Below are 23607 nucleotides of genomic sequence, written 5' to 3' on the forward strand. Positions count from 1 at the left end.
TCTACACACTACATATTACTATTAGACAAAATTCCAGTCGCATTTTGCGATGTTTTAGGCAAAATTAGGGCTATTTGTTGATGCAGCCTTCAAACTAATAACTGATAATATATTTTAAAAAATGTTGAAATCTACTGCTGTAATTATGAACCTTAGCAGATAACTACTCAACCAGACAATCAGGTGCACCTCGACACACATCAGATTCTCAGACGTACTGTCGTCATTAATTCCTAGCCTATGCTCGTTTCGGCATTGGTGGAGGCACCCACGGGCCCTGGCATTCTCCACATCTGCAGAAGTTTCCACTTTCCCACAAGTTAAGGATGGTAAGGATAAGGCAGGATGTCAAGACAAATTTGCACAGGATACTCTTACTCTTGAACCACAGATCCTAAATCCAGTGTCTTAGCTGAGTCCTATAAATGTTACACAACATGAAGTGAATTATATACGGGAACATCAAAGTGGGTGGTCGTGACATTCAAACTTTGAGAGGTATTATAAGTCATAACCGTAAACCAGTCAAGATTCTTTAGTTACTCTGCAGTTTCCTTCAGTCCATACAAGATGGTACACTGCTCTTCAGTTATTTCCAATAAGAAACAGCACGATGATAAGGCAGTAAGAAACTGGAAAGAAAACATTAAGCAACACAGGCATGTTGGCAGTTAATATTTTAAAGACAAAGAGCTTTATTTGGACAAGTGAGATAGTTTACTTACAAGACAAATCACAAAACACGACTTCAATAAGCTATAGCAGCAGTTGTTTTTAAATGATACAAAAAATGTCACTACTACAATATGCAAAAATCTCCCACAACACATGTATCCATGTAGTTCCCTCTGCAGTGGTCACTACCTGTGCCTTCTAGTAGAGAAATTAAATATTACATTCCAAGTTGACATCTAAATGAAGTTCATGTATTGTACCATGGCGACAGGCCCCAGATCAGGGGTAGGGGGAACACGCAATAATGATTCTGGGGCACAGCCTCACATGGAGTCATTAGAAAATATATATATTATGTATAAAACATAATTCAGCTGTCAGTATGCAAAACAAAGAATCATCTGTTGTGTTTGGTTTTTGCCACAAAAGCTAAATCTACAGATACTTTTGTCAACCTTGGTGAAGAGACAAATTAAATCAAAGTGCACAAGTCCCTTGGGTTGGAAGCAAAACCACTCAGTCTACTTCTGACATGAGAAGTAGATTCTGTGTGTTTTGGCTGAATATAGGAGAAATACACTTCCCCTACACACACATGTATTATGACATATACCTCAGGTTCTATGCCGACCCTTCTTCAGGTTGACACATCGCGCATGTAGAACAGCCCTGAGCCCTTGAGGCCGGAGGACAAGCGATGGAATGCTCGGACCGTGATATCGACTGGTCTACATGTGAATGTACAAGAGTTGTCGCCCAGAAACCTGACAGAAGCAGATCAGACTGGATGCACGAGGCTGCGGAGCCTCCGCTTGTGCCTTTCAGACATGCATACACACACACATACTTTCACGCAAGTTGGCTCCACAGCCTGGTGCTGGCAATTATTCAATAAAACCCTTTTCATATGCAGGATGATTGATTGATTGATAAGTAATCCATACTTGTTTCACAAAGAATATATCAATATAAAAAAATGCTTCATAGGGTGTGATCACCTGGCTTTGCTTATAATATTGATATTTCTCTTTCAAATTCCAGACACACAAACAAGCTAGCAAATGCAACTCACTCACTCATGCATCAGAGGTTGCTGGTAATTTATTTTTTCTTTGATTAGAAATGTAGTGTACTCAGGACTGTCAAAGACTTCATTCTGTCCAAGTCGCTGGTAATCTCAAGTAACGGAATGGAAATCATATCATTTCTGGCTATAAATGTCCAGTTGGTTGTTAATCATGCATGTGGAAGAAAATACAAACTTGCACAACTTTCTTCCCAAAAATAAATAATGCTGATTGCAAAGATACGCAGCTTCCTCACATTCGCACCAACAGACTTTCCCCTTTTACAAACATTTAGAAAATACTGTGTATGTTGACATGCTCACACACCCCTACTCTAGTCTAATGGAGAGGGACTACAGAGTGACCTCACTGTATTCAAACTGGTTGTCAGGAGGGTGGGTTTCTTACAGCCCTTAAATTTATACATTCAAAAGCTGATTATGAAGGTTGATACTCCGAATCATCTGTTCCATTTTTCACACAGAATGTAGACAGGGCAGGTGAGGTTTCATTTTCTCTACAACGTTCTTGTAATGATTTCACCTTCAATTAAAGCGGGGATATGAGGTTGTGACTTTATCATTTCCTCAGAAGCGGGTGTTTGATATTATGCTTTGAAAAAATTCATACAACTAGCAAGATATTTGCACTTCATAGTTTTCATTTGTCCAACCATATTGTAAGCGTTTCATGTTCAAAAAGAAAAAACCAACATTAACAAATGTCAGCTTCGGATAAGGTTCGTGGCCGGCACGGTGCCGGCGCACACGCACACCTACCACGATGATGCACCTCCAGTTGCATATGGAACACAAATTCAAAACTGCTCAAGAAAAGTTCAAAATCTAGCAGGACACCCAATTTTTACTTTAGTCTCTTACAGAAATGGCTCAAAGCTTAAAAAAGTACTGCTATCCCAACATGCGAGATGCTTTGGGCAGGGGAGTGGATTACTTGTACCGAACTCATGTCACACAACTACACACACAAAAATAATTTTTTTTTTTAACTTTTCTAAAGAAACTCAAATTTCCCACAACTCCACTTCCGTGGTATATACTGTGCAAAGAGACATTATATAATGTAATACACAAGTTGAAGCATATGGCAGTAATTTTATTTTTTTTTCAGAAGTATTTCTTAATGATCTGAAAATTGTGGCACAATGTGCATGATAATAAATTTCTTATTTAATAATAATGATAATAATAAAAAGCATTCAAGCCTTCTCTAAGTTCATTTCATTAGGTTCATAATCTAGTCTCATCGTACCCTTGTGGTCCCTTTTTTTATATAGACATGCAAATTCCATCATTCCCATGACTCAGAGAAGCTTGCCAAGATACACGACTTCTGTTGGGAGGGGGGGGGGGGGGGGGGGCAAGGGGAGCAGAACATTTTTGGCAACATTGGCTCATGTCGGTACGTGTGACTAGATTCAATCAAATCAACTCCCTCATGCCGCTCACTGTACAAACAAGAGAGAGAGGTGTAAGTGCACTCCTTTCCTCTGCCAATGTTGCAAACGATGTACTGACTATGATCAAAATTATGGAATAGAAGCATATTTTAGAAACACAATGAAATGCCTTTCTGGTTCAAAAGATTGCACATTAACTGTTCAGTTTCAAAGCTGGTGTTTTGATGATTACAGTTCTGATCGTGTTGCAAGTGACATTAAACATTTCTGCCTGGTTCATAATTCTTGCCCTCAAATTAACACTGTGCTATGCTCATGCCTATGGAACACAACAGGAATGAGTAATTAACTTTGCCCAGAAGAAAAGAAAAGAAAAAAATCACAATGCATCAAAACAAATCACAAGCACCAGTGACAGCAACCAGACAAATAATTGCCCAAGACGTCATGCACATAAGAACAGCTGTTCACAAATAACTATACCAAATCAGCTTCAGTCTACCATTATGGCCACCAGAATTGAAAGCCTCAGAAATTTGGAACTTGCCACAATCATACAATACACAAAAGTTGTAATGAAAATCTTTAAAAATGTTTTGTTGAAAAGACGTTCCCTCACACTCACTTAAGAACCCTGCAGAAATGGCAGCATCCATCAGGATTTTGAAGATGCTGCATGTCAATGCAAAACCAGCCGATTCAAAACAAAATGGCTAATACCCACTTCTATACAAAAACAGGGCTTTCTCTGACTCCAAACATCTTGCTTTCTCTTCAAGTGTCATCAAAAATTCTCATAAAATTCTTTTAAACGAGGATATTCATGTTTGCTTGGCTCTTGGTTCCAATCTTGTAGAAGGATTAATGTGCCTTGCAATTCCTTTAGTTCCAGATTCGCAGGAAACTGTCCCATGAACCAGTTGCAACCGCCATGCCATCCTCAGTCACACCAAGACAGCTCACCCGGTTGTCGTGCCCTGCTAGGATTCCTGTAATGCATATAAATGCTTTTAATAAATGTACACGTGAATAATCAACTAATACTTGAAAGTGTAAATTAAACAGATCACACTGTCGAGGCACCGAGGTGTAAATGCATAAACCGGCTCAGGATACGCTTCACAGACACGCTCTTGTACACTTAATGATGGACTTTGTGTTCCACAAAAGGCAGATGATCAACTGAATGAGAAGACTGGTCCATGCACTGTTGTACTTCGCTTTATATGCCCACTGTGTTTCAACGTTAACTTCCAACCCATGTCCTAAACACAAATTGTATGCAATGAATGATCCTACATGAACCAAAGTACAATGAAACCTTGATAGCATGCCCAGTTATATCATGGATTCAGATATACCGTGGCTTTGGTCATGTCTCCCAATGCAGACAGCTTGAAACACAAGAACTAAACCTGCCCCCGGCCCCAAAAACAAACAAACAAACAACAAAACTCATTATATAGAGGTTCTACTGCACAAATTATGTTTTAGAAGCAACTAACCCCCTCCCCCATATATATTACAACATTTAGCAGACTGCAGTAAATAAACTGGTGATATGAACTTCCCAACAACTTCACTTCCTCAAGAAACTTTGGCAAATGTTTGGAACATTTATTTCATGTGGCAAATAAAATTATAACATCTTCAGCACAAATGAAGCAAAAGAATGACCTTGCATTTCACAGAAACTACAATTCAACTTCAAAAAACTGCACAACAAAATACATAAATGGCATCAACACTGCCTGCATGTCAATAGCCTGGCTCACAATTATACCCGAAAGACTTTACATCAAGTCTGAAACTCCCTTTTCGTTTTCTGAGGCAGGAAAACAGCAGGTACATCGAGACATTTGAAAAGTTAATTTCGACGTGGAAGAACGAGCCAAAGTCTCACAATACCTGCACGCTCTGTCTTCATGGAGTCCCACACATTGCAGTTGAAATCATCGTATCCAGCGAGCAGGAGGCGACCTGATTTGGAGAATGCCACAGATGTAATGCCACAAATTATGTTGTCATGCGAATACATGGCCAGTTCTTGGTCTGCACGGATGTCAAACAAGCGACACGTGGCATCATCGCTCCCTGTCGCAAATGCATATCCATTCGGGAAGAACTGGTAACAAAGAACAAATTCCTCACCAAGACAAATAATATCAAAGAGCTCTGCAAATACACTCCTTGCCCGGATGCGGCTAAGCTCATCTCCATCCAATCCCACGGGCAATTTTTGAATCCTGTATGCCAAGGCTGCCACATGCCAACCTCTTTAATTCACATTCATACCAACACTGCAAAAAACAGTCTGTGCAGTGGTGAAGAACTTACATTATCTTAAATTCCTGTACTCAGAGAAATGCTTTTAAATTTGAACCAGACAAAGTACACAGTCTGTCCCTTTAACCAAGAACCTGGCAGAACTCTGCCCCCCCTGAGACTGAAATGGCAGGTGACATGGGCGTGATAACATTCACACTCTTTCCTACTGCTGGACACGTAATTAAGTAAACTAGCAGCACAAAGTAACTTGGTTACTGAAGCATAGGGACTGACTCTTTCATTATCAATAACGCTGTTTCACCTACAGAGGTTTTGTACCATCAAATTCAATTAAAATATAACCACAAATGATGTAAGCCAAGACCTGACAGGAGGCAGATGTGGCCTAATACAGGCACTTGCTTGAACCGAAGAAAATTGTAAGAAACCTGTCGTGAAACACAACTGATACCTGTAACTTCAGACAGCTGCAGTTTAATTTACTTGTACGGTCCTAAGTAAAGCGAGTGATCGACTGTGAACACCAAATCAAACCAAATAATTCACTAAGATAACAAAACAACAGTTTGACCAAAAAGTAATGTCTCGACTTTGACATATCAGAGTGAAAGCAAAGATGGCCGTCTTCTAGGTTGTAGCGCCGTGTGTATTCTGGTAGAAATTTAACAGTTTCTGAGGTCCTCACTGCCTCCATCATCAGGGTGAAGATGACGGAGGCAGCAAGAACCTTCAAAACGTCAGCAAACTTCTACCAGACTACACGACACCACAACCAAGAAGACGGCCATCTTCCGACTCACTGCCACGAAAACCTCAAATCCTACAGAAAGAAAGAACAGCGGCTCCCTCCTTCTACAGTCTCGCGCTGCTGGCCACGGCTACAATTAATGGTTCTGTTAGTGCACTGTGTGGAAGGTGATTTTGAATTTCAGTGCGTTTTCCACATGCGTGCTACATGTACTTCACACAGACATTTTTTAAACTAAACTGTCGCAAGAACAACAAATGTGTGCGGATGTCAAGTGCTGTACAGTCAGACTTGTGAAATGACATATAATACGTCCAAGTTTATAAGGGATGTAGGATGTTATGAAAAGGTTTCCAAATAAATGACTGCAAATAGGTGTTTCTGGTAGGTAGCAGAATTTTACAATGCCCATTTCTGCAAAACTCGTTGGTAAAGCTCCAATTAATAATGCATCTTAATTGGACAGCGGATATTCAGTCGATTAAAAAAATTCCTTTTCCTGGGGGGCATGCATTTACAAAAGCTCCTAAGATATTTCAGTACACTTCAAAACCCACAAACTAAACTTACAGTAACAGCGTTAATATCCGACTCATGGCCCGGGAATGTCTGTTTGCACGAACCTTCCCTGATGTCCCACAGCTGCAACAGAAAGACAATGGGCATTACAGCGCGTTCTCGTGATCCCTGAATATGTACATACAAACGGAGCACACGGCAGTCTTACCTTGGCAGAGGCATCACAGGCCCCAGACACAAAGGTGCGCATGTCAGGAGCCAGGGACAAGGACATGACATCGCCTGTGTGTCCCATGAATGAGGTGCATTGCTGCCCAGTTTCAATATCCCACAATGCACTGCAAATAAAATGTTTTCCTCCTAGTTCATTTCCTTAAATCTGATGTAATACACAAAGAAAGTAAAACTGCCCCTGTGATAAACCATTGGAAGGTGCACACAGAAAACAGAGGGAGAGCTCGTACTTGCTTTTAACATCAGCCATACACTGAGGTGAGTGGTATGACTTACACTACGCGTATCTTACTCCTGGGGAACGAACACTTGGTATCCACAGGGTAAGGTCATAAAAGAAAAGCACACGTCTACATTAGGATGCTCTGCTCCACCACAAGCAAGTTTCATGGGTGGAAGAAAAAAGAAAGAGGCATCTCACCATGACATGTCCCCTGAGCTCGTGACTATCTGGTTGTCGTCCAGGAAGCGGCAGCAGGACAAGTAGCCCGTGTGGCCCGGCAGCTCTCGGCTCACGCGCACGTTGCCTTCTCTCGTCTTCAAGCTGCAAAGTTTCAACCTTCATGATAGACTTTTTCTTTCTTTTTTTCAGGATTTTCCTGACTCACACAAACACATGAGAGACAAAATCAGTCCTAGACGGATGAAAGAAATTCATTTAATGGAGAAAAGATCCAACTTTGCCAACCAACGAAGGATATTTGTAGTTCATGAGATGTCCACTTAAATAGTGGAAGTTTTACTGGTCTAGACATTGTGCTGGGGGGGGGGGGACCTGGCTGAAAATTATTAAATTTTATTACACCGATTCATCCACAGTTGTGATGCCAAATTATAAGTAAAGATGATTATGAACTATAAGCAGATGTGAATCTCGAATTAGGTCACATTAAAATAACTAGGCAGAAGAGACTGAGTAAAGCATAAATTGTCAGTATGGATACCAGTAACCTATTGAAACTGGGTACATCCCAAATAAAAGTCTGTAGTGTAATTTCTGCACCATCAAACGTACATCTGATAGATACACTGTCTGTGATGTAACCAGCATTACAAGACAGCAACTACTGTCATACAGTGAGGTATATACTGCCAGAACACAACACGCGGGCGTACCTGTATATCGAACAGATGTTATCGAGGCCCCCGCAAGCCACGAAACTGCCAGAGGGGGCATAGGCACAGGTCATGACCCAGCTTGATCTCAGGGGAATGGCGTGCACTTTGTTGGTGGTGTAGCTGTCCCACACGATCAGTTTTCCATCTTGCGAAGCAGACACTAAGTTCCTGCAAACACTAAAACATTGCATCAAACTGCCCATTACTTGAGAGAGACTCCGGCCCGGCAGCCCGCCGCCTGCCCGTCAGCCGTGCATCAACGACTACAGCGCATTCACTACTTTCCACCAAAGAGATGCAGAGAATTCTTACACAACAGGAAAAGCATATCATTACATTGGATACATGTGTTCATGCACGAATGAATCCAAATTTCAAATCTGGAGAAGGTCCTCATAATTATGCAGCACCATAGCCATGCAATTCTTCTTACATATGCTATAAGCAACATGTCATCCCATGCATATAACCTTGAAAAGAAGTTTAATTTGGAATACAGGTACAGCAAATGACACTTCTTAGTAGTCAGCTGACCAAGAAATTCAATGTCATAAAACTCGGGAATACAATTCATGCCGTTACATGTCGTTTCTCTAAAACCAATTCTCATATTACACTCCTATCAATGACCTGCAAATAGGTTTTCCAACCAAAGTCTTGCGTGAATTTCTGAACTCTCCAATGTATAAAATATCAACACGTGTTCACGTCACAATCGAGCAGAAGCTGTTAGGTGGTGGACAAGCCACATGTCAACATAACCTGAGTCACAACATCACTTTTGGTCATGATAACATCCCCCATCCCCTCCAGACCCAAGTGGTCAGGAATAAATACTTTTATGTATTTATGACTGATTCTCAGTTCATGTAATGTCATTTTCCTGACTTCATAGGTTGTATGGCATCAAATGAAATGGAAATGAATAATAAATTTGGAAGGCAGGAGCCTTGGCTTATTAATTGATGTTAAAGCACGTGATACACTCCTTCCATCACTGCATCTACAGAGAGACTGAGGAAAACCACAAAACATTCAGGCTGACCACCCAGTCCCAACAGACTATAAAGCAATAAAGAAATGGTCACAGTCAAACATAAAAGACAGAGTCAGTTCTGCTGACCTCCGTATGGAAGCCTCGTGCATTATTTTGACTTGCCACGTCATGAGCCCGCGTAAGAGCCTTCGCTACAGCACAAAGACAAGTCTGAGGAACATGGCAAATCAATTTCACTACATATGAAACAAAAGAAACAAAAGTACTTACACTCATTCTACATGCAACAGGCTTGGCAGAGTAACTTGGTACTAGAAATTCGAAGACCTGAACATTTTACCTAGCAATAATCAAACATTCCTGATACTTAAACCAGGCACTAGAATGGGGATATCAATCACCAACCCTCACAACATCTCTCCCTCACTTTTCAAGAAGTTTTCAGACCAAATAACCTCTTCACTTCAAATTTCATGTACGCATTTCTCATCTCCTTCACACATGGTACATGGCCCACCCATCTCATCCTCCTTGATTTGATCATCCTGATACTATTTGGTGCAGAATACAGACTACGGAGATTGGCTCCTAACCAAATCTAACATAATTCAATGAATAAGGCATTGCTACACGCTTCAAGGTGAACAGAGAATCGTCAGGCAGACAATTCAATCTTCCACTGCCAATCATCATTCCACCAAAGCTCCATACTCATCTATCACCACATCATCACGCTACCAAGCCTCTTTACATTTACGTCATTATGTCTGACGAGCATGCAGCAGGCGGAACGAGTCAAAGGAAAGCAAGCACTCAGCTAAGAGTCACACACAATCTCCAGTTTACCTAGAGTCTGAACCCCAGTGCATGGCGTAGATCTTGGCAAGGTGGCCCCTGAGCGTCCGTCGCGTACGCATCTGTATCCGCCCGATGGGCTCCATGTTGCTGGTCGCCTGCACCAGGCTCGTGTCGCATGCCGCTTTCCTCGCGTCCTGCAAGAGACGCACATCAGGCTTCAGTGGCGATCTCCCACAATACAGGACCGAGAGAGACAAAGTAAAAGGAAACACGACGACGCCGCCTCCTTTTTCTTCTCGATCTTTACCAACAAAATTCTGGAGAAATTTCTTGTCTCCTTCACACAGGCCACTTCAACCTCCCTAAATTTACTGCATCTGATATGCACAATGAAAGTAAAAATTACAACCTATTCACTTGCTAACTTATGCAACTTCTTACACTTCAGTTTTTATTTCATTATCATGCAGGCTAAACACACATATCATTATTCCTCACCCACTCATTCCTACACAGTTCACCTTCATAAATTTCTTGATTTTAATTTGGACTTTACGCACAATAAAGAACACCCAATTGTCCAAGCACCAACTACAGAGCTCCAGCCATAATTAAAACAAATGCAATGTACAGGGAGACTGTGAAAGACCGTAGGACACCAGAATCACTATTCCACAGTCTCTACTAGGACAATGCTACTGAAGCTGTATTAATTCAGTCTGTGCACAAAGAATGACTGAGAAATACCATGATCACCTAGAGGCACTGCTGGCCAAAGTCTGTGTTGCAGCCTACATTGATTTAGCTGCGCTATTAAAGAAATACACCAGCAAATAATTCATGAGTACACAGTGCCATTAGCTTTAAAAACATCCTTACATTGTTTTCAGGTCGCACTGAGTAGAGGGTAGGGGGAGGGGAGGGTTGGTTAACTGCCAGCAAGCCCATTTCCTGGGGCTTTAAAATACTTTCGCCACCTCCCTTCTCTCCCCCAATGCACGCTTCCTGTACTCTGGCCAAGCTCTAATTAATACAGTGCAGGGAAAAGAGAATGACACATGTCAACAACGCTTATTGCAATCAATAGAGAGGCGTTATTTTTAATCCAAATCCACAGAGCCACAGTCCGTTCTTGAAAATCAAATAGTCAAAGAGCCTGCCACAAAACCCCATCCTAAGCAAGATAAATCAAGATCTGTTTGAATATCATCCTTCCATCTACATGTACGCATGTGTCATCTCAAACATGCATTCATCTCATCCTCCTTGATACGATCACACCATAACAAATTTCGTAAAACTTACAAGTTGTGTAATTTTCTTCATTGTCAATTCTCTGCCTCAATTGCTTTTGAGGGGCCAACCTAAACTAAAATGAAGTTGCACTCGCACCTAAGCATCGCGCCTTGGAAGAAAACGGGTGGAGCAGGACACATTCTTAAGTAACTCCAGTACTCACTCGTATGGCATTTTTTAATGTTTCTGCTTCCTGCCGTAGGCTGTCCAACTCATTCATACTTGCTCAACACGCACGGGATCGGGCAGGAGCTGCAACACACACAATTCCTGTTAAAAAATGTTCAGGTACAAGACCGGAAGATATTCCAAGCAGCCGCCACCACGGACATAAAAATGTGACGATCGCATCCCAGTGACATCACCGTCGGCTTTGCTGTTACTCTGCCGCATTGTGAAAGAAAGGTTCATAACTTAAGTCTCTTTGTTCATGCCTCTCTTAAGCTTATAAAGTTTAATTCTGTGACTGCGAAACTGTCCCTCACAATTTGCGCATTTTTAAAGACACACACGAGTTTTATGATCTCAAAATAAATTTAGTCTTCAGATTCTTTAAATTTAGAGTTGGCAGTAACAAACACCGACTAGTGAGTACTGCCCTAGCAATTGGTGAAAGAAACAGGTATAAACAGAGTGGCTCTGTACGACAACTCACCTGCAGGCCTTCACATTGCACGAACTTTCAAAATGGGAGCTACGTTAGTGCTATTTAAATGCTTCGCATGTCAGAACACATCTGCGTTAAGAATTGTAATTAAGTCCGATACAGTGCAGCGACATTTTGTGTCCACTGGCTGTACAGACTAATCCCTGGAATAATCAGTTATAAAAATAATGTATGACAATTTCTAAGAGGACAAGACGTACTCGGGTAAGAAACCACCTACAATTCTTTGGGGAGAGAGTCAGGTTATTATTTGGTGCTACACAAGTGAGAGAGGAGGAAAAGAAGAAGAAAAGAGAAAAAATCATCACTCACCGACTACTCCTTCAGTTACCTGTCGATGTTGTAACTACAAAACTTTGGATAATGGATAACGTACTGCCGTTGAAAAAGGACGAACATTACGATGGATAAAATCACTTGAAAATCTTTACTAGTACGTGGATACAAAAATAACAAACAGGAACAAGGTTCACATAAAGAAAAGCAGGCTGCCTATTCACACTTCAGAGCTTCATTTAGAGGCCCCCCCCCCCCCCCACACACACACCATGAGGTCAGTTTCCTTTCACCTTCCACACACATCCACACTGTTCAGCACGGGTTCAATCCCCAGAAGCAATATTTCTCCCTTCACTTACATGCCCCATCTAAAATGGCAGAAAACAGACACTGCAAATCGTTTTCGATGGCATCACGTAAATTCAAAACAACGCAATTTAAAAGAAAGAATGTGCAGACGGCTGCGGTATGGAGTAACATGGCACAGGCTTCAATCTCCAAGGACGAGACAGATGGAGAGGGCACAGACAACAGAATGAGAAAGAAATGCAAAACAGTCCTGGAGGATAATATTAAACTGGATATTTGAGAGAAAGGAAACGAGGTTTGCGATGAATTAAAAGTCCAATAACGAGTATTTTATGAACACGCCGATAAAAATTCGGGTTTCACAGAAGAAGGGAATATGTTGACTGAGCGTTCAAAGTCTGACTACTGCACGCGGTGTATTCAGGTGCCAGCAATTCTGTCTGTTTTTCCGGAGCAAAATGGAGACCAGGGTTCCGTCACATCTGGGGATCAAACACTGCGCCTGCCTCTGCCATCCGCAGAAACGACGCACACTGAGACGCAGCCTTTCAAGTTATTGATCAGCCGCGGCGCCCGACCGACTGTCGAGACGGTCCATCCTCCAAACAGACGAAATCACCGATCGCTTGTTTAACGACGACACACCAAGCAGCACTCCCAACACGCAGGAGCACAGCGTCCGCAGTTTCCGAAGACTTAGTACTGATTAGCACGGACTAAATGCATCACAGCCGCTGGCTTCTATCTCAGTGCTGTTAATCAGCTTCCTTTTCTCTCCACACCTTCGTAAACTCACACTCCATCTTATAAACCAAACGAGTTACCGAATGAATCCGTACCAGTCATAATGTTTGGGACGAACACAAGCGTGGAATTCAAAACAATTCATTCGGCCACATAGCGTTTGGTGTTCACGGCAAACGCTCTGCAGCCACACAGTCAGCGCCCGGGCAACGAAGCCAGCCGAGGGTAGCGCTCGTGTTACGTGCGTCCTTCGGTTGACTCCTGCAGTTCCTTGCCCGTTACAGAAACCCGTTTAAGAGAAAGTCGCAGGGGAAAAATAAACAAAAACTCTGTTGGCGACGATCGAAAACAATCGGCGATGAAATCGTGTTCGCATGGAGCACAGTCCTACTTCTGAAGCAAACAGTCGCTCATTTGTTCGCGGCAATCCTCAAAGGTTCGTTGCCGTGCTAACAACAGCCCGCCCAATTCCGAGGTTCTGCGTAACATTTCGGCCACAACCCAACCCTTACGCCGGACCACCCCTTGTCAGCCGCCCACAAGCGCTTCAAACCTAAGCACCAATGGATTGTTGTTGCGCCGTGTAGACTGGTAGACATGAGGCGCTTGCTGCCTCCACCATCACGGAGGCAGTATGACCTCTGAAACGTCGGTAAACTTCTACCAGACTGCACGGCGCAACAACCCAGAAGACGGCCATCTTCATACTCGCCACCGCGAGTCTGGTCTGTGTTGGTTTTCTGGGTTGCAACGCCGTGTAGATCTGTGTGGAGATACCAGCGTTTCGGAGGAACATACTGCCTCCATGTTCAGCCGTAGTGTGATTTTTCACACTGTTATCAAACACGTAGTTCCTGGGAGAATCGATGGCCTGGAGAGCCTAGTTAAAACTGAGGAGGCTTTTAAATTGAAGGGAAGACACAGACGCCAGGACGGAATCACAACGTGAAGGGAAGAGACCACGTGGAATAATATTAAAATGGAGATGAAAGAAACAGGGAGCAGACTGGATTCATGTACCTCGGGTTAGGGAGGTAATGAACTTTCCGACATACATAAAATGAAGGGAATTTGCAGGCCAACTCAGCGACAGCTCCACAGAGATCTGTATCAAATTCGAACTAAGTCCATTGATCGACGAGGGACCCTTTGCTCGCAAAACGGATGGGACTGGGACGATCTGCTAAATTCCATTTCATGGAATGATACCAGAGCATCGTCAGCGCACGGCGTGTGACGTCAAAGAGATAAGAGCACCCAGACGAGTCCGTGTTATCGCACGAGACGGCCTGATACAGACCGAAGAATGTCGCCGCACCAGCACGCGATGGCGGCCCGACCCCCCCTCTGCAGGTCTGAACACTTCGCATTTGTTTCAAAGCCAAAAATGGCTGTGACGTTAAACAGCTCCTCAGGTCGCCCAAATGAAAATGCCTTCACGGGATTCCCCCGTTTCTCACAACAGCAAAACTCCTCCTATCTTTCTAACCGCAACACGCGTTTTCCTGGAGGCCCCACCGGACATTACGAAGTCCCACTGTTAACAGAACAGCATTAAATACACGCAAACGAATGTCAGCGAGACACTTGGTGCGATTTCTCTGTTTGGTTTCGACCTGCATCGTAAACAAATGCAGGACACGGAGATGAATAACAAAACTAACAGACGGACAAAGACACGATCAGAACTGGAAAAAGAAATTGTAGGGGTGGGGGGCGCCTTCGGAACATCAATGACGAAACCGACACACGTCATCTCTGACGTCACGGTGGGGCGTCGTGCCCTCCGAGATCGATACTTGCCGCGTTGAGAACACGTGATCACACACCTCCACAACCTGCGGGCGCTGTGTTTCGGGCCACTTTCGTAAACCGCCGGAAACAAGGGGTTCATCACGGCCAGAAATCACCCCGCGGTTCAAAGAGCCCGGAACTGAGACGGGTCAATCCAGCTCGCATCCTATTTCCGCTTTAATGTTATCATCACTTTCCTACAAATATTTTGAGCGATGCGTGCTAGATGCCCATTCATCCCACATCCAACAATTCTCAAAAATATTTTAACAGTACAATTCACGGATCTCAACTTGCATGTTACCACAGAGTGCCAACGATTATCATGAATGCGGTGGAGTTCCCTAAACGCCAGTGTGGGGATACGAACTCAAGCCATCGGCCACGAATCTCGCATGCACTGGCGAATTAGACAGCGGACGCCCGATCCTTACATCCACGTGTTCACCCTCTGAAGCAGACAGATCATCGGAATCGGGAAAAGCTCCCACAGCGTTTCTGGGCCCTCGCCAAAATATGGCCCCTGCCCTTTGCGAATGACTCCAGTGACGTCAGATTTGTTCGCGGCCGTCGACCTCTGACCTGCACCATAGTATCTGCTTCGCAACCACCCAGAGCAATTTTTTTCCCTCCGATGTAGGCCCACCGGTGCAACACAATTGCAGCTGAAACGTCGGGTTTGCTTATATTTGCTGCACCAAAACGCGAAAGAAATTAGTCTAATAATACATGGGAGAGACGATAAAATTCCGATTACTTTCACTGAAACTATAGGAGTTGATAAAACACGGATGGTAATATTACGTGCTGCATTACAAACATGTATTTCTCTATACAACGAAATAAGCAAAAGAAGTTGCTGGTTGAATGTTAAAGCAAGAGGTACGATGCACTTCAGAAGACCAACAAAACACTGACGTTGCATGAACAGTCGTCATTTCGAGAAGTTTTCCAGTCCGAAGAAACAAGATAAAGCAGACTTCAGGCTGACAGCTACTCGACGCCGAAAATTCTGGTAACTGTGACACAAAATCACCAAACACTTGGGCCACTTACCAGAAGAAGGGCGCAAAAGTGCCTTCATACGGGCATGAACGCTTTGGTGGTGAGTCCTCGCTCTGGCTGGCTACGTTCGCTTTCAACTGTCCGATTCACAGTACATTCTTAAGAGAGGAACAATTTCCTACGCTGCACCGCCATCTCAGTGCGTGGGTCTCTTCACAGATCACACTTCCAGCTGCACCACCACGATCACCAAATCGCCGATCTAGAATAAGCAATCATCTCCACTCGCTTGCTCACAACGCCACCGCGCCACGCCCTACTGCCAACTGCACGAAACTACGTTCCCGGCAGCCTTCGCGACACAAGGCAGATGGACGGGCCTGCTACGAATGTTCGTACTACACCGGGCTGCTCCTGAATAAGCTGATGGTCGTTGACGTGGTCTTCACAGCGTTCGCCCTTGGGAATACAGATCGCTACTGGCCACCGGACTCGCCCCACAGTTTTGGGCGGCCGAAATCAAGAAACGCGGATTGAAGGCAAGTCTTCGCCAACTTCGTGGTTCTCACGGCGACGAGTATGGAGAAGGCTGTCTCTTGCGATGTTGAACCATGTGCGTCTCAGGGGTACCTGCAGCCTCAATCATCGTCGCCCTGATCATGAAGCCAGTAAGCACCTCTGAAACGTCGGCAAACTTCTGCCAGGCGCTACGTCCCAGAAGACTGCCATCTTCACTACGTCACAACATCGTCAGACGGCAGAGATTAGAACTTCCGGAATTTGAAGCAGGACTGCCAACCAAATCACGACTCCAGATCCGCTACTGGTGGCAGTGAAGCTTCCGGAGTAAATCAAAGGAAAACTCCGGACCTGAAGGACTCCAGTTTCTGAAGTAGACCAAATGGCAGTGCGGATGTACTCGTTATAGCAACCTCTTCAAGGCGTCTGTCATGAAACTTCGTAATGGAGTGGGGTTAATTAAACGTGCAGAATTCTGATCGAAAAGGGGTTGGGGGCAAAGCGGGTGTTCATCGGCGGTCGCACAAAACTTTCGACTGAGTAAATGTTGAAAACCTGCTGTAAGACGCCTTCCGGGAGCGACAGCGTCCCGGAAGGCGGATGTTACGCGTTGCAGGCTGTGCAGTTAGAACTAAGGGCAAGCAAACCGAAACTGGGAGCCAGAGAACAAGGCATCCGCACACGAGCTCTGAGCTGATCCCCATCCCAGAGAATTCTGCCTCAGGCACAAAAAAACGTTCAAAGTTGCGCCATTTTGACTGACGTAGCGTCTGCTCGCCCGGCGTTCCTTCCCTCCCGTGTTCGCAAAATGACGACTTCGTCTCGTCCTACTTTCCCTGCAGCTGTGCAACTGCAGTTAATGAGGTTAAGAGGCGCGAACAGAAACGCACACGTGCGCGGATGAACACAGCGTTACAACTCTTCCTCTGTTTTCACTGACAACCCCTTAAACTGCTCAAGTGGGTCGACCACTAACAAGGAAAAAATGTCAATATGTCATCCCATCACCCTACTAACTTTGCAATCCATTCGTGTTTATTCTAAATTTATTTAACGACGACTTCAATTCGCTCCGACTCGATCGAAGAACAACACCTTGTGGGCCCGTCCATGCCTGCCTGACTCCTTGTCGCATTGTTCCAGAGTGTATAGGCAACCTGCATGACCAGGGGTCACCGTTGTGCAACAATGACACCCGAGGCCCCACTTCCACCACATACAAGAAGCTTACTTCATACTTCTTAGTCCGAACACTTGTAACTTGCATTCCATGAATCCATATTCCACAACTGTACCAAACAAATGGTAAACTATAGGTTTATACATGCAGGTCTTCTACATTTTACAAAATCTGAGACATAAATAAACATCTGTAGTGGATTACCATCCATCAGCGACAAGTGCAACACAGACCAGTCTTAATTTTGGTTCTCACAATCTGCCGCCAACTCAGTAAGTTCTCCTTTACTTAAAACTTGTACACAATCCGTATTAGACTGTCACACAGACAAGAAATACCGACAAACATGAGAAACGTCAGGCCAGTAACACAAATAAAAGCAATTACTACATACATCAAGCGAGAAAACAACCACATAAAATAGGGGGAAGGCAGGTGGTGATTATGGGCACACTTGGCGAAGACTAACGAACAAGATGCAGTGGAAAGAGGCATTAAACTGCCTAATACATAGACAGACATAAGAATATTACTAATTAATCAAATTCATATTCCAAATCTTAACCTTGTTCTCACCCTATGATTCTGAACTGATAAGAATTTCACAAATTCCTACATTTACATTTGCTGCCATGGTTACAGCATGTGGGCTTTAACATCAGGCAAACACATCACAAATTAATTCCATACAATGTGCATCCTAAACCCAAACAATGTAGGCACGCAATCAACCCAAAAGTGAAGTTACATACTGCATTTGTGTTCAGAAGGACATGTGATAAGCACACTTCTATCTAACTGATATTATCATCCTGTTGGGGTGACAAGAGGAAGCGACATCGACATGGAGGGGAGGGGGGGGGGCAAATGTACTCTCCACGCTACAAACATTCCTTTACAAATCATTTTACTATAAATAAGCCACATAAAAAGACTTATTTTACAAGACAGCAGCAAAACTTCTAACATTTCCTTCATCACCACTTTAAGTTGTCCAAAATTTGACTTTATTCAGCACTCAAAATCATTAACCATAACCTCAAGGTCTCCTATAACATGGACCTCACAAGCCACCAATTTGGTTTACTGCGTATCGACACCTCATAAACTGCAAAGGCGCTTTAACATGGAATGACTATACTGTGATCGCGCTACATATTAAGGTATTCCTACATTCAAATTCATGCCCAGATACCAGGCAATGTGTGTTTTTCTCTCCCCTCAACTCCTTCACACAAAAGCTGGAATATACCTTAAAGCAGTTCGTGACCCATTAATTCCATAGCCTTTAGAATTCATTAATCATTCCACCATTTTGTGCTATACAGCCTGAGCTACTAACAGCACCATTAAAAAAGTAAATGGACAAGTATTACGCCACAACAAACAAAACTTTTCCTAATGTTCAATGCAATCAGCACCAGACCAGCCTGCATGTAATGCTGGCCACAATTAAAAATATTTCAAGCTTACAGAATTCAACTATTTTGCTCATACAAACAATATCTGAAGCAAGCGAAAACTATGCATTCTTCAACAAAGACTAAATGATGATATGACTATGAAATTAGCAAACTGAATTTTGTTAAAATTTGGAACCCAGAGCCTGTAAGAAATCTTGTCGTACATTTAATTTTGGTCCAAAACTGCTGCTGCAGATAAAACTCAAAATGGTGTCAATGATTATATAAAAATATGTACAATAAGATCTACCAACAACTTTTATTTGAAATACTTTGCAATCTTAAATATGTTTAACAAAAGATACAGAAAGATTATTTACCCCCTCAAAGAAAACAAAATTTTAGTGACTATGTTTGTCAGGGCAGCAGAAAGTGAAGACAAAGATCAGTAATAAATGTTAGTATGATTATATAATTTCCAAACGTAAAAAAATACCGCTCCCTAGAAATGTATATACTCTTTGAAGACACAAATCTTAAATATTTAACAGATTCAATGTATTTCATTCACTTTGTAAGTGGGCTTATTTCTGCCACACGACTTCGACACAACACAGATGAAAAACTGAACAGTATCTGCGACAAATCAACATTAACACCACAAACTTAGAAAAAAATCATTGAGAACATGTGCACTCCATCAGAGTACACTTCCACAACCTCAATGTTTTTTTTTGTAATGTTCTCTTTCACAATTTTATGATCTGTTTCTTGAACACTAAGTCAGCATGAACACCAATGGAAAATTCTATTATCACTAAGTACCTGACAAAGCATCTAACCAAAGTCCACTTGCCTATCAGCCTTTCAGAATCAAATCTATGTCTAGCTTTTGTTCTTCACATTTACATCATGCACTGTTCTCAATTTTGCACATTCAAATGTTCACACTCAAAGTAAAATTATTCCCTTATTCTGAGATCAGCCAAGTGCCTGGTCACAGATAGAGCCCCTAACTTTGGACTGAGGGTGCGGTAATGTGCTGCTTGGTCAGTGCTTTTGCACATCTCATGGGGTGGTGACAAATGAGTATGAAGCAAATGCGGAACAACAATTAGCAGGGGAAAACTGACCAGCTCAGAAAGGAACCTGCTTCGGTGCCACTTCAACCCACCATAAATTTCTATGAATAGTGAATGCTGATGTAGTACAAAATATAGCAAACAGATGTTAGCACCTACTCATCCCACTGTTATTAAAGCAGACATTCTAATTTTATAAAGAAGAATTAGTGGTAATTGGACTGGTGTGAAAAATCATGATGGCTGTGAAACATGAACAAAATATTTAACATTTCAATGAGTACAGTTTATGCAGACTAAGAATATTACATACACGTAATCATTATCATCTGATGGTCACTACACTCTAAAGGCTAGCTTTGTTCCTGTACTTAAAAACAATCTCATCAAGACATGGAGGGAAACCTCCAGGCATTCTTAACTGTGGTACCAGACAGAGAGAGGCAAGGAGACAGTTTCTAGTTCTAGCTGTTTTACCACCTGAATAAGCCCCACTCCTGCCCAGAATTAAGTCAAGTCATCCAGCATGTAATCAGTCACTCCCAATGACTGAGTCATCAATAATACGCCTAACACCTTCACGTCCATTTGATGCTGTTACTACTTTGTCACATCTATTGTAATATATCAAAAAATATATTTCCTAGACCTTGATGTATTACAGTGGGAGGAAGATGTTCAGTTTTAAAAAAATTAATATTATTAAATCACACTGGATAACTCAAATTACAAAAGTTTACTAAAAATCTGTTCATGCAAAGCAGTGTTATTACACGGATATACTTAATGTAACAGACATAATACATCAAAACAGATCCAAATGAAATTTCAGATATAATCACTAGCACAGTCAAAACACATTTATTTACAACACTAAAATTAATACCTTCATGTGGTCATAATCACCTGCACTGAAAATTCACAATTAGTAATTATGCACAACAACATGACTATAAAAGGCATTTATGTACATTGTCAGAAAGTTTACTCGCTGTATAACGTTCACAATTTTTTTAAACTGAAAAAACATACGGAACTCTTTATAAGTCTTAACAGGACACAACAGCACATTTCACTAACATCTGTACATGTCAGAACATCGTAATGTGGTCTCCAAGTCATGCAAAACCTGTCACACTGGACCTCCAAAAGCATGCAGATATTCAAACTGTGGTAAGATACTAATCATGCACACAAGAGGGAGGGGGGGGGAGGGAAAAATCTGTATTTAAATGCCATACCATTTGTACCACGAAATGAGTCAGAAATGCCAAATGATGCCACAGCTATTTCGAGTTACGAACTTAAAATGACAAAGAAAGAAATAAAATATAGTAATGTTGGAAACCAATGTAGGCCATTAAGATAATACTTCATAAAGCAATTGCACATATACTGTCAAATTAATTTTAAACTATGCAACACAATAACCTGCAGTACTGGTAGCAAAGATGTCCTCTAATCTATCCTAACCAATTGCTGAGAAAATGCACAATTATCAGTCACTATTGTTCTGGTTCTGTATTACCTAAACCTGCAATGAAATTTAATTCTAACAATACGAAAAATCTGTAACTACCAAGGGTCCCCACCCTAATTCTCAGACATCAGTTTTTGCAACTGCAGCTTGTGTTTCCTTTTAATAATGCTCAACAATTTATATGTTAATTTAAACAATGGCATGTTATGATTATTGATATTTCTGCCATTCCAATATTGGGTTTTCTCTATAACCTCACTTTAAATACAGAGCAACTGTATTCGTATGCAAAAACCACGGTTAAGGACTGTATCCTATTCAACACGCAATTCTGCACAGTCAATTTTATTTAAACTTTATATATACATACACTACAAATGTCAAAGAAATAAACGAAAGTGCAAACTTGACAGCATACAATTTTAACTATTCGGCCATGACGGTCTCTGAGCCTAATACGAAATGATTTCAGAACAACTTCATGCAAGTATTATGCATCACAACTAAACATTATACACCTGAATATTTGCCAAACACATATGCCAACATTAGGCAGTCCATAATTACAAGCATTAGACTGGATTTTACCTGGTATTCCAAAATACGTATATTGCAGACTGCCTGTCCCCCTCCGCCGATTGCAGACTACGATTCACACTTCACGAAATAACCAAACAAAATAATCGTAATACTCACATTTAAAAACGTCCCTGATGTTATTATGAGGGTCAGGGAGTCATACAACACAAATTTGAATAATAATTGTCTCTTAAAACTATTTTCTCGCAGCAACTGTTTACAGACCACTATCTGGGCAGGGTGCGGCTTCCCTCTATTAAACTTTGCAAACCCCGTAGCTGTATGACGTCACATATAGTACAATCGACTATGGCCGATACGGAATTGGAGAGGAAAACTTGAAATTACATAAATCGAAATCACTACAAAATTTAATAAATACTAGTATGATATTAGACGTCGCAGTCAAAGCAAACATATCGTGTTAACACTAATAGCAGCTACATATTTTTCGCAAACCTTCATTAATCAGAATTTACAGCAGAATTCGATATTCAACAGAAAATTGTAGTTTATCTCCTATACAAGTTACTAAATTCCGATTGTTTTCTTTACAGCAGAAATTCAGTTTGTCAAAATAAGATACCAAATATATTCATGTTTCTTTTTAATCTAGCTTTATTGTTTGCAATGACGTGAGAAACGCACACATACGAAATTTTGAAAACAAGTGGTTACTTCGATGGTGTTATAATTTATACAGTTTCCAGTGTTAAAAACGGACAGGCATATAAGGCCCATAATTTTAAAGGATGTTCTTTTACACTTAAATGCGCGGGTAAATGCCAATGACCTGTTTGAATGAATTTTCGACTTCACTTCATGTACTTCACACTCGTGCGAAGACATGCACGTACATAACGACGTGACGTCACTTCATTGGCCTCTGGTACGTTCTGAAATGCATCAAGAACATCCACGTTGGCAATTGGCCTGTCCTGCCATCTTTTAGGAGTACTTGGAACTATGTAGGTCCGTGAATTTATCGTCCGGTAACTGAATATACCCATTCAAATTTGATCCTTGACTTCGACAGATAATTTCAAAAATCCATAAAACTAAAATGCTAAACGAAACATAGAAATACAAAATGTATTCCCGTATGATACGCTAGTTTTCGTTTGAGTATGAACCTACTTTATCTTGACCCATTTCCAAAGCTATCGACATAGTAGTTCTTTCCACACCATCTACCATATATCATATCAAATTATTACAGCAATCTTGGTAGCCCTCTTTTTTGCGGATTATTTGACGTTATATTTGTTTGATACAGTAAAATTACGGTGGCCCGGGGGGGAAGGGATTGTGGTCTTTCTGACTAATATACTGGCATATACCAGTGTGGACAAGGAAAGCCATACAAATTGTTTCATAAATAAACCATTTTCTTGTAAATTATTC

The 23607-nt window shown here is 41.9% G+C and overlaps 1 protein-coding gene across 4 annotated transcripts; it reads right to left on the reverse strand.

Annotated features, from left to right (window-relative positions):
• Window positions 1–671: 671 nt before the first annotated feature.
• On the reverse strand, window positions 672–22466 carry Gbeta13F (guanine nucleotide-binding protein subunit beta-1). Of its 4 annotated transcripts, none has more exons than XM_022069149.2 (9): window positions 22321–22466; window positions 11326–11414; window positions 9915–10060; window positions 8069–8239; window positions 7374–7496; window positions 6927–7056; window positions 6770–6841; window positions 5071–5287; window positions 672–4151 (listed from the first exon to the last, which is right to left on the reverse strand). In XM_022069149.2, exons 2-9 carry the CDS (start codon window positions 11380–11382, stop codon window positions 4045–4047), a joined length of 1023 nt encoding a protein of 340 aa, XP_021924841.1. In that variant the 5' UTR covers window positions 11383–11414; window positions 22321–22466; the 3' UTR covers window positions 672–4044. The 4 variants fall into 4 exon arrangements, with proteins under 4 accessions (XP_021924841.1, XP_021924814.1, XP_021924831.1 ...); XM_022069122.2 differs by having other exon boundaries at window positions 8069–8248; window positions 22321–22465; XM_022069139.2 differs by having other exon boundaries at window positions 8069–8248; window positions 22213–22439.
• Window positions 22467–23607: the final 1141 nt, after the last annotated feature.

The sequence above is a fragment of the Zootermopsis nevadensis genome, unplaced genomic scaffold, assembly GCF_977971745.1.
Source record: "Zootermopsis nevadensis isolate Lab colony 2312 unplaced genomic scaffold, Znev_1.0 Znev_ptg000027l, whole genome shotgun sequence".
Lineage (NCBI taxonomy): Eukaryota > Metazoa > Arthropoda > Insecta > Blattodea > Termopsidae > Zootermopsis > Zootermopsis nevadensis.

What these genes read in the sequence shown, in the direction of transcription:
- Gbeta13F (XM_022069122.2), bottom strand. Translation starts at nt 11,382, where the DNA reads ATGAATGAGTTGGACAGCCTACGGCAGGAAGCAGAAACATTAAAAAAT. An exon ending in CCTGTGATGCCTCTGCCAAG is followed by an intron (nt 6,842 to 6,926) that starts GTAAGACTGCCG and finishes TTTCTGTTGCAG; the next exon opens with CTGTGGGACATCAGGGAAGG. An exon ending in CGGATATTAACGCTGTTACT is followed by an intron (nt 5,288 to 6,769) that starts GTAAGTTTAGTT and finishes CTTTGTTACCAG; the next exon opens with TTCTTCCCGAATGGATATGC.